This window comes from Heptranchias perlo, chromosome 15 (assembly GCF_035084215.1).
Source record: "Heptranchias perlo isolate sHepPer1 chromosome 15, sHepPer1.hap1, whole genome shotgun sequence".
Classification (NCBI taxonomy): Eukaryota; Metazoa; Chordata; class Chondrichthyes; order Hexanchiformes; family Hexanchidae; genus Heptranchias; species Heptranchias perlo.
This window is the reverse complement of record NC_090339.1, coordinates 62213254-62225371: the sequence shown is the minus strand read 5'-3', so window position 1 is coordinate 62225371 and position 12118 is coordinate 62213254. Positions and strand designations below refer to the sequence as shown.

The following is a 12118-nucleotide window of genomic DNA, read 5'->3' as shown; positions in this document are numbered from 1 at the left end:
TAAAATGAACGTGTGTGTGTTTTCTAATGAAGCAGGAAGTGAGAACTGAATCAATTATCCAGGTCTTTACATACCTAACATAAACATGATTATGCTGCTAATTCTGTATTTATATATTTTGCATGTTGTTATGATTTCTTTAGTGCTTTGTTATTTTGTCCAATTAATAATTTTATGAAACAGGATTCATTCTATATTAAGATATTAATGTGAAGTCAATCCCATTGGTGGTTACTATTGACATCTCACTATGTCAGTGTCTCACCCCCAGCCCCCCATACGATATGCCCAAATATATGGTACGTAGACTTTGCAATAAAAGTTACATCTAAAACGCAGTTGTTTTGACCACACAATAGGGTTGACAATGCTCCAGGATTGTCCCAGAGTCTCCAGGAACTAATTGATTAATCTCCAGGACACTGCTGCGATCAACAAGGGGAAAAAAATCTTCGGGGACTTTAAAAGAAACTGTATTTTTTTTCCATTTCCTTTGAGCACTTTCGTTTATTAGTTATAAAAATATTGGCGATGTGGAAAAATGGCTGTTCGACCGGGTGGGGCGATTGGGGACGGGGGGTCATGTGATGAAACCTCCAGGAATACATCCAACCAGAGGTGGAGAACCCTACTACACAGGTTTAAAAAAAAGAACCTGCAGATGTTTCAAAAGGGAATTGGATGCATACATAAAAAGGAAAAAATTGCAAGACTATGGGGAAAGAGCAAGGGAGTGGGACCAATTGGAGAGCTCTTTCAAAGAGCCGGCACAAGCACGATGGGCCAAATGGCCTCCTTCTGCGCTCTATGATTCTATGCTCATTAAAGAAAAGAAAGAGCTTAATTTATATACAGTATCCTTTCACATCCTCAAGTCATCCCAAAACATGTCCGAGCCAATGAATTACTTTTGCAGTGCAATCACTGCTGTTACGTAAGGAAACTTGGCAGCCAATTTGTGCATAGCAATGAGATAGAATGACCAGTTAGCCTGGTTTTAGTAGTGTTGACTGTGGGATTAATGTGGGCCAGGATACTAGGGAGAACACCCCTGCTCTTCCTCAAGCAGTCCCAGGGAAACTTTTACATCCACCTGAAGAGGCAGACAGGGGCCTCGGTTTAACATCTCATCCAAAAGACAGCACCTTCAACAGTGCAGCACTCCCTGGGTCAGTCTAGATTATGGGCTCAGATCCAGGAGTGGGGCTTGAGCCCATAACTTTCTAACTCAGAAGCAAGAGTGCTACCACTGAGCTAAGCTCAGGCTTATAGCTTAATAGTTATTTAGCATTTATGCACTACATTTAAGAAATTAATTCTGGGCTTTAATAAAAGCCAATAGTCTAGAAATGATGGTTGGTTTTATTAGCGGATGATTGCTTAACATTCACGTGACATTCCTTTATCCACTGGTTTAAACTCAGGCATTACTCTTGTTATTTTAAATAGTTAGACTATTTCCTTAAGTGGCTCGGTGTCAAATTTTGTTTGATAATCGCTCCTGTGAAGCACCTTGGGATATTTTGCTACATTAAAGGCGCTATATAAATGCAAGTTGTTGTTGTTGTTAACACCTCTGCTAAAATAGTAGACTGGAGGAAAGAAAAAGACTTGCATTTATATAGCGCCTTTCATGACCTTGAGACATCCCAAAGTGCTTTACAGCCAATGAAATACTTTTGAAATGGAGTGACTGTTGTAATGTAGAAAACACAGCAGCCAATTTGCGCGCAGCAAGGTCCCACAAACAGTAATGTCATAATGATCAGGTAATCTGTTTTAATGATCTTGGTTGAGGGATAAATATTGGCCAGGACACTGGGGAGAACTCCCCTTTTCTTCTTCAAAAGATAGTGCCATGGGATCTTTTACATCCACCTGAGAGGGCAGACAGGGCTTTGGTTTAACATTTCATCTGAAAGACAGCATCCCCAACAGTGCAGCACTCCTATCAGTGCTGCACTGGGAGCAACAGCCTGGATTATGTGCTCAAGTCTCTGGGGTGTAGAATTGAACCCACAACCTTCTGACTTAAAGGCAAGAGTCCAACAACTGAGCCAATGCTGACTAAGGAATGCCTTAAGCATTTGTGTGTGAGTATCACCAACACCCGTTCCTAGGGCCATGGCCACAAGAAACAAGCTTTTTAAACCATTTAACTATTGATTCACAAATTCCTGAAAAAAGTAGAGCTTGCAGTTCCCCTGTTGGTCTAGTGGGCGAAAGCACTGACTAATATAATAGTAATTGAAGTGGACCAGAGGTCGCAGGTTCAGTTCTTTAGTCTGTGCTGAATTAGTTAATCCGAGCCTGCACTACAAACGGATTCAGGGGCACTGAGATATGTAGAGGAAATTAATCAGCTCTTGATTATTATGCAGCAACCACCACCAGGAGGTGTGTGTGGGTGGATATTGCATGAGGACAGTATCAGGCTTGGCTGTGATGCCCCCCATAGTTTAATAGGCTTGGCATACTCATTGTCTCCTATGCTCTGCATGTGAAGAATGACCGACTGGGCAAGGTGTTGGAAAGCTACCGGTACCCATTCAATTGCACCCTGGAAAGGGACAGAGCCTTTCGGAGAGGAGGGGAGAACATTGAGAGTGTGGTGGAGGGAGAGGGGAGTGGAGGGAATAGGTTTTGCCAGTTCGAGCTGCTTCTCACCAAACCAATAGGGATGAGACACTGGTTTAGTGGCATATCTTCATTCTCACTTCATAATAGTGATGTAGAATTATTAAACACAGAAAGCACTGTGTTATAATGTTTTGTCTTTACGCTCAATTTAAAAGTATGTTAAATGCACCCGACTTTCTGCAAAACTCAGTAGTTAAAAAAAAATCTGCACTTGATTCAAGTTTTTTGCGGAGGAGGGTAAAGATTCAGAATGAAAACCTGGCCAATAATCTCACCCCAATTCATTTCTAGAACTGAACAGCTCTCCATCTCACTTCACCCAATTAAAGTCCCACTTACCTCACCGAGCCACACTCTTTATGTAAAGATACATATTGACAGTAACAAAGCCTCAGTGACTTACACTTAATTTAAATGTTGTGAGGGGGAATAATAAAAAAATCTCCTGGGGAAGATTAGGACGAGCTTGTCTCCGAGTCCCCCTCCGCAACTTGAGTGCACAGGTGTTGCTACTGTGGTGGTGTTTCAGCTTGCTGCTCAGGTACATTTTCTGCTCAATGGTGAACAGAATTTTTTAAAAGTCAAAGGGCCCAGAATTTGCCAGGAAAATGACGACATGTTTAATGAGCTCGCTGTTATTAATGTGTAAATAAACCAGCAATTTGTGACGAGGAAGAGATAAGCCATGAGTTGCGAATCGCCACAAATTGCTGGGTGGTTTACACTGTTAGCCTCTCCACCAATGTCAAGAAATTGCTGCATTTGTGCCATAAATACGAAATAACTCGCCGCAGAAAGTCTTTTTTTTCTCTTAATCTAATCTTTCTTTCCCTTGCTTTATTTCTCTTTCGGTACCTGATTTGATTCCAATTCACCCTATCTCCTTCTCCGTCCTTTCTCTGTTTATTTCTCAATCCTTAAATCTCATTGGTTAAGGAGATCGGCCGTTGGTCCCATCGTTCACCAAGGTCCCAGATGCCCTGTTCCCCGGGCCGCACCGTTATCAGCTCACACTTGCGGCAATTTGCGGTGCAAAAATAATTGGAGCTGAAGTGTGAGGGAAAAAAAATCCAACTCGGGTGCTTACCAGGTGTCCCACTCCACAAATTCTGGGCCAAGATGTTCATCTAGAAGATGAAAGACTTGCATTTATATAGCGCCTTTCACGATCCCAACACGCTGTACAGCCAATGAAGCACTCTTTGAAGTGTCCTCACTGTTGTAATGTAGGAAATGTACAATTTTTTTTTAGAAGCTGTTGTAAAATGCATGTTTTTTTTAATACTTGCTTACTAACAATTAAAGTTTTATCCAACTGAAAAACTACAATTGCGAATTTGCTTTTTTTTGGGGGGAGATAAGGATTTTTTTTTTAAATCGTAAATTAAAGAAAATGCTCAGAATAAAACTTTTAATGAAAGATTCCTCCCCCCCAAACACCACCACTGGAAAAGTTTTAAACGGAAACGGAAATAATAAAATACACCGGTCAGCGATACAAATCGGAAAGTGAGTCTGAGCTGGAATAGGCGAATGGGAGAGCTGTGATAATTTGTACCTCTCCCTCCTTGTTTCTCTCTCCAATCGATCAGGACCACAACTGTAATGGGGAATGTTTACAGGAAACACACGCTAAGAATAAAAACATTCCCACACGGACAAACGTCAGGCCGTCCTCTTATAGTAATCATTTTTACTCAAACGTGCAGCAGAACAATAGCAACATTGTCAAGAGAGCAGGGACAGGGGATAGGCCGCTGGGTTAAGATCTGTAGCCAAGCCTGTTTCTCAAGATAAAGTTTTCCACCGTGCCCGGGTATTAACACTTTCAATAGGGTTATATAACACAAGAGAAATGTGAATTTCTCACACCGTGAGTTTAAATAACTCTTGGCCTGGTCATCAAACTGGTCTCAGATTTGGACTTTTCGAAAGGATACTCAGAAATGTTAATGTCTGCAGAGTGTACGACAATCCTCCAAAATTAGTTGGCAATCATCATTTCGGATTCTTGACAAATTCCTTAGATAGATGTATGTATTTAATTACAAAAAAATGTTAGATACGTTAAGTAGTGTTGCAAGTGAAAACGAGTCTGTATTTGTTCTGGGTGGAAGTAAACAGCACCTGGATCACACCGAGTGCCGCAAAGGGGGTTGAGAGATGATGTGGAAATGCTCACGTCACTTTTTCTGTTATTGGAAGGCGCTTTCTTTAAAACGACCCTCGGTTGAAATGTTCCAAGCTATATTTAAGCGCCCGCGTTTGCAGAGTTATTTTTGTATTTTGCTAAATTGTGTTCAGAAGGTTGCAAAACTTCGAACACGGGCAGTGTAACGGTTTGCGTATAGATGTGATGATATGGTTTTCTCTCTATGGGGCAAAGAGAGGATAATTTCCTCTGTGTGGTCTCAGTGTAACGAAGTTGCAAAACCGTTCGGAAATATTTCGTCACAGACAACGCAGGGCGGAAATCTCCAATAAAGTCTCGGGAGTGGACAATGCGGGAAATTGAATTATGTCCGTGGAGACGGTTAAGAACCGTCTCATTTCTGGGTTTTTTTTAAAAAAGAAACAATCTCTTTTTATTCAGGAAGCAGCGATCCTTCACTTCAACTCCCGGGTCGCCCAATGCAGAGGGGGGAATGGAGTAACTATTTTTGTTCTGTGTTCGATTTGGAGACTTTCATCCTGCCGGACAAACCCCGATTGGTAACTCGTGCTCACCTCGTCTCACACTAGCTCCAGATTTCATCAGTCCACCAAAAAAAATTTTAAAAATCCCTAAACACTTTAAACCAAAAAGATACTGGATTCGTGCTTTAGCGCAATTGTGTTCAGATTAAACCAAAGCACGAGTAGGGAGCCGGGATAGAAAGTAACTTCAGGACAGGATTAATGGAGTCACTCCTCTTTGATAAATAGTGTGATATCTCTCCTTGGAGGAGAGTGGGAGGCAATCATCTTTACTGACCCCCATCTAAGGGGGGAAAACAAACAAATAAAGAGAAACTCTTGTATTTATATAGCGCCTTTCACGATCTCAGAAGGTCCCAAAGCGCTTCACAACCAATGAAGTACTTTTGAAGAGTAAGACGGACAGTTCCAGAAATATAGAACTTTAAAGGACAGAAAGCTTAGATTTAGCCACAGTATATTTTGCTAACCGTTCTAGGCACCAGCGATGCAACCCCAGGGGAAAGATTACAAAAAAAGGTGGCTGGAATAAATTGATCAAAACGAGCGGGAAAGTGCGATTTAATATTGGGGTTGTGTCGGGATGAGATTTATTTTGTACTCGATAGTTACTGAAAAAAGTGCCGTCAGGCTCGAGCTGGGTCCCGTTTCCAACTAAGGAAATTGGTAACATCTTCACATTAAAAGAAAGTCGCACCGCCTCCTTAACTTAACCGTGCGTCACGGTTTAGAACTAGTTTTTAATATTAATATATATAAATGGGTGCTAATTCATCTTTTTACTTAAGGGTTTGAGGTAGGTGATGAGGTCTAAACAAATTAATAAACGAAAATGCGCAACGTGGGTAAAGTAGCACAGAAGGGAAGGTTTTAATAGATTGACAGAGGCTGATTAACCGACTGCGGCTTTTGTTTCGACTGGAGCTCGGAACAAATATCAGGCGTTAATAAAAAGTTCAGGTCCGCACACTATGACGCTTTGCAATAAAAATCAAACATGACAGAGTCCAGTAACTGAATAATTTCTAAATGCAAGACGGAACTAAATAACAGTCTGAGCAGAAAGTTACTGGGCGATAGGCAAGATTAAAGAGCAGCGGAGAGCTACAAGTGGCTTAGAATTTGCAATCTCAGCCTCACAGTTTCACAAATCTCAACTAACATCATTTTAAGTAAATGTGTCCCATTTTTAAAAAAAAAATCTCCCCATCTCCAAATAATTAAAAGTAGATTATTTCTTAAGGGTTAGGTTAAACTGGGTCCAACTATTGGGTTCTGTTTGTATCGGGCTCGGTAACAGAGAGGCCAAATGTGCTCAGTATTGGAACCGGTCTAAAAATGATCAGACATTTGTACCGATTGCTTAGCACCGTGATATTTACAAGACTGCGGCAGTTTCGGACGGTGTCCCCGAATTATTTTAAGCATACCGAGTTAATCAGTGGAGGTGAAATCTCCCGAATGTTCAGTCTACTTTAATTCCTACTGTGGAGATGCCGGTGATGGACTGGGGTTGACAATTGTAAACAATTTTACAACACCAAGTTATAGTCCAGCAATTTTATTTTAAATTCACAAGCTTTCGGAGACTTCCTCCTTCCTCAGCTCCTGAACATTTACCTGAGGAAGGAGGAAGTCTCCGAAAGCTTGTGAATTTAAAATAAAATTGCTGGACTATAACTTGGTGTTGTAAAATTGTTTACAATTAATTCCTACAGTCAGCCAGTTACAAGTGGATGAGACTGAGCTGAATCGGGCGAGAAATATAACGAGTCACCTGGAGTGTCTCACCAGAATCCTGCGATTGCCGGCAGCCTTTTAGGGTCTGATTAGCGTTTGTTTCACCATTTTGCGTAGTTTAATTAACAGTGTTTCTGAGAATCATTGTCAAAACAAACTTCCCCTCTGCGTGAAAGTTTCAATAAATCACACTGCTCACCAATAAGTTTACATTGAACTCAATGATGTCGCATTGCGATATTTATCATTGAAGTTCTATCCCAGGCTGATTGCAATCCCACCCCATCCCACCAATCCAGAGAGTTTAGCCTCGGACTAAACCCCCAAACAAATCTTTCGAACTCAGTATTAATTACAACTCTTGGGCTGTATTGGGATTTTTAAAAAACGAGACCCTTTGTAGACAAGGCGGGTCTAACAAACTGTTCATCTTCTGTACGAACGAAAGATCAAATATCTTAAAACATTCACTTTCAAAAATGCAACAAGTACATTTCTCTATTGCGATCAGCTTTGCCCACTCAATTGTCTGTACTTTAAAATTCTTGGGGGAAAAGACCGCAATGGAAAACAGGTCATGTAGTGCAGCTGTGAAATTCCCTTCAATTTAAATCTGCAATCATAATATTCCACCTGATCATGGCCACATTCATCTCCGCACCCATGGTAACTTTTTTTTTTAAAAAGCTGGAGTTTAAAAAATGAAAGACGCAACCACTGTTAAAATTCAAAGGTTCGGTCACTTGTCTCGGTACAGCTATCCAGTGACACCGGTGAACTACCCCCCACCTGTAATATCTGTTATAATTAAACATTTGTAAACAATTTTACAACACCAAGTTATAGTCCAGCAATTTTATTTTAAATTCACAAGCTTTCGGAGATTTTCTCCTTCCTCAGGCAAATGTTTCAAGATCTCCACATCATAATTAAACATAACATCTACCAGAGGTGCCGCCTCAGTTCGAGGGAGAAACTTGTGCAGTTACCTCTCTCTCCGTGTCATTAGGGCCACCCAGCGTCACCCCTGTTGGTTTATTTAAAATGGGCAAAACGTAATTATGGGCTCAAGAATTTAGTTCGAACGTCTATCGTGAAGGCATCGCCGCTAAACTGCGGGTTTCCTCCGGCTTCGAGCTCCGTCAGAAGTCACCACTTTCTGTCGGAACACGCACACACTCTGCATGTTGTAAAGCCCCTGCCTGCCTCCCTCCCATCGCCATCTGAGCGGAGCTAGTTTCTTAACTCCCAACAGATCTGTTCAGCCTCTGTACGTAGAGAATGCAGTGACACACAGGCAAAAAGATAAATATTTCCCACCCAACCCGTAACAAAAACAAAAAAAAAACCTGTTCACTGGTGTGATGGCGGCGGTGACCTCGGGTCTGAGGGGCGCCGAGGATTATTTTTGTGTGTGAAGATTCTCGGGCAGGTGAACTCCTAGAGGCTTCTGGAAAAAAAAAATAAAAGCGACAGCACCCAACGTTTGGCGACTTGTTGTATTTACATTGTGGCCGGTACGGTGAGTGAGCTGTAACTCGCTTTCAAATAAAACTGCATGTGAAGAGAGTGATTTAAAAAAAAACTACAAGCTCTAGGGAGTGATTAAAAGCAGAAAACTCACGATTAAGCAACAATTTATACTGCCACCGACCTTAAAACATAGAAAAATGGCACTAATCGCTGGGGGTTGGAATTATCTGGTTTATCTTAATAGAAAATCCGTCACGACCACAACTAAAAAAACCATCAGAAAGTCAAACCAGTAAAACAGCAGCCTGCGGTTCTCCAACAGTTTGTAGAGGGTGGGGGGACATTAACACCTCCTCCCTCCCCCCAAAGAAGGGGTCAATAGAAGAGTGTCTCCCTTATTTAAAATGCAGGTTCTATTACACCAGAAACGCAGGCGATTAACGAAATTTATTTTCTGCAGAGGGCAAAATGACACTTTAAGTGATATTTTTAACTCCCCAAACGCAGAGCGAACAAATCATCGAAATCTACAGCTCAAGGCACCAAACAGAGGCCTAGTTTTCGAAATGGATCATCATCCCTTTCACACGGACTGGAGATTAAATGAATATACAAGAGCCATTGGCACTTACTGTTCTGGGTTTATAAACAAACCCGGTTTTTTTGAAAAGCTTTAAAACAGACCCTGGGGTTGGTTTGGTCGCATTGTCTAACTCTCTACCGTTCAAAAGTTCCCCATCGACCTCTCCAAATGTCTCTCGGGAGAACGGGGTCGATTAATCTCCTCTTTGGGGGGAAAAAAGTACACGATTTGAGTTCGGCTCAGTGATGAGCTTTTTCTAAAAACACTTGTTGGATTAGATTTTCTCTCTCTCTCTTCAGACGCTAATTACAGCTGGTTTTGAGAGAGAGAGAGAAAAAATAATCTCATTGTAGATACTGGACTTGTCCTCGACATTTAAAGAGTTTTAACCTGCCTTGGTTCTAGTTTCAAACTATCAGGAATCAGTCCGGCTTTACCTGGTGTACAGTTAAATACCGACCACTATTTTTTTTAAATTAAGATTGTCAATTAAATTTAGGAGCTCGAATCTTTTAATCGTTTCGGTCTGCAGAGTATCAGCAAAGCGGGGATAAGTTTGCGACTAATTGTCGTTCGTTAACGATCATTACCGGCTATTTACCAGCGTGTGAATCGGCGGGTTGAATACAGACAGTACAGATTGTTTTTTTAAAATTCCGCCAAAAAAAGGAATTTTGACTACACGTCTGGGAAACAGCTGATATTTTAGAGAAAGGGAAATTCACAGAGTTCCACTCCTACATTATTAAACCGATAAAGAATCAGGAATATCGAATTCTAAATTAGTATAGAAGAAATAATACTCGCTCCCTTAATTAATTTAGTTCAAACTGCAACCAGGAAATATTTAAATACGACTCAATATCATTAAAAGATCCGCCGCTTACATTTTAAGGCGTTATAAGTTGTTAATCCTTAAAAAGAGACTCGCTAACAGTCTCATCTCGAACACGCAATGCAAGAAACCCGGACTGCGTGTTTTTTTTGTAAAAATTTATTCATCCTCATTTCAGGAACAGGAGCCGGAGATATTTTTTTTAATAAGAAACATTATTAGTAAACTAGAACATCTGCTTGTTCGATATAGTTACTCAACCGATTTGGTAGAACATTTCCACCATTAAAACTCACAAATCCAGAAACGGGAAAATAAAGTCCAAATATAGAATTTTAAAAATGTTCACAAGCGTCAAAAAAATGCAAAAACACAACAAAAAAACCTATAAATTAAAACTTTGCGTTGCGACCTGCAGTCTCTTAAAACCTAAAAAAAATAAGAGGGCGAACAGGTTAAAAATAAACCCGACAAGGTATATTTTTTCCGCGTGATTTTGAATCAAAGCCAAGTGACACATTGAACAGTTATCGCTACAAGTACAAGAAAGTAAGTAAACAGCTCAAAGTTTGCTTCCCCCAGTCTCGGTGTTGTTGGTTAATATCTGAAGCCATTAAAAGTCACAAAAAGGCCTCTTTTTTAAAAAATAAAATAAAACTTGGCATCTAAAAACAAAGTCTCGTGCGAGTAGAATCGTCGATTGCCCCAATTGGGTGAGAAAACACAGGAGATACTTCAACATTTAGAAACCAATTTTTTTTTTAAAAGAACTCTTTTTGGGCTGTTATATGCCGCCGAGAATTTCCGCCAGATATTGTTCACACACACACACCACACAACAAATTCAAGCTGATGGGGAAGCCGTGCCTCAGAAATCGTTTGCTCGAATGCTAACAGTCTGTCCAAATTGGGATTAGTTCTCGTGTTTATTTTAGATGTGGGTTAGAGGCACTGTTCCATTCACTCCCGTGCCCGGTATAGCTGTGCTCTGATAGTGCTGGTGAACACTGTGTAGTCTACTGGCCTGCGACGAGGGGTCCGCTCCATCTCCTCCGGGAGGGAGATACATGCTAATCATGTCCCGGAGGTCTCCCAGACAAGCTCCCCGGGAATGGGACGTTAGCGGAGGAGGGGTGGTGGGCTCGGTCTTCACCATGGAAGTCATGGGGCCGAGGCTCATCCCCGGCGTGCTCTGCTGGCCGTAGGCTGGAGACATGCTGTAGGTGGACGCGGCGTTCATGTAGCTCTGGGCGGTGGACATCATGGGACTGTACTGGAGGCTGGCCATCTCATAACGGTGCATCTGTTGGATCTGAGGGCTGTTGATTCCTGGATGTTGGGAATAAGCCAACTGGTCCTGCATCAGCGGGTAAGCCCCGTTGGCCCAACCGTTCATGTGAGGGTAACTGTCCATTCTCTGACTGACTGCCACCCCACTGTTGACCGGGACGGACCCTGGGGCCAGGAGCCCACCGGGCAGAGAGTACTTGTCCTTCTTCATGAGAGTTTTGGTTTTCCGCCTCGGTCTGTATTTGTAATCCGGGTGCTCCTTCATGTGCAAGGCTCTCAGGCGTTTGGCTTCGTCTATGAACGGCCTCTTCTCGGAGTCAGAGAGAAGTTTCCAGTCAGCTCCGAGTCTCTTGCTGATCTCCGAGTTGTGCATCTTTGGGTTCTCTTGGGCCATCTTTCTCCGCTGACCCCTGGACCAGACCATGAAAGCGTTCATCGGTCTCTTCACCCGGTCCGGGTTATTGTTGGCGTTCTTGCCATTACTCCCGGGAGCGACTGTCCCCGTGTTGGACTGGGAAACAGCCGACTTGAGCTCCGTCTCCATCATGCTATACATTCAGCTTCTCTCGACCAGGCAAACGAGCTAGGAGCGAAAAAAAAAACACACAGAAAGGGAAGCGAACAAGGTCCCCGAGGCGACTCCACCAATCTAAAGACACACTGAACACGCAATCTGCCGAACTCTGTGCCAAACTTGCCTTGTTGTTCAGGAGTTAATAGACACCTATCCATGTGATGTAGATTGACGGGGCTATAAATGAGCTGCTGCCAGCCAATCGCAGGCCACTCCCGGGACAGGTCTGATGGATTGCTATTTAGCATGAAGGGCACAATTTTCACTCGACGTAAAAAAAAACTAG

The 12118-nt window shown here is 42.1% G+C and overlaps 1 protein-coding gene across 1 annotated transcript; it reads right to left on the bottom strand.

Annotated features, from left to right (window-relative positions):
- Window positions 1-10267: 10267 nt before the first annotated feature.
- sox3 (SRY-box transcription factor 3) lies at window positions 10268-11814 on the bottom strand. The gene has a single exon (XM_067996712.1). It carries the CDS (start codon window positions 11812-11814, stop codon window positions 10900-10902), a length of 915 nt encoding a protein of 304 aa, XP_067852813.1. The 3' UTR covers window positions 10268-10899.
- Window positions 11815-12118: the final 304 nt, after the last annotated feature.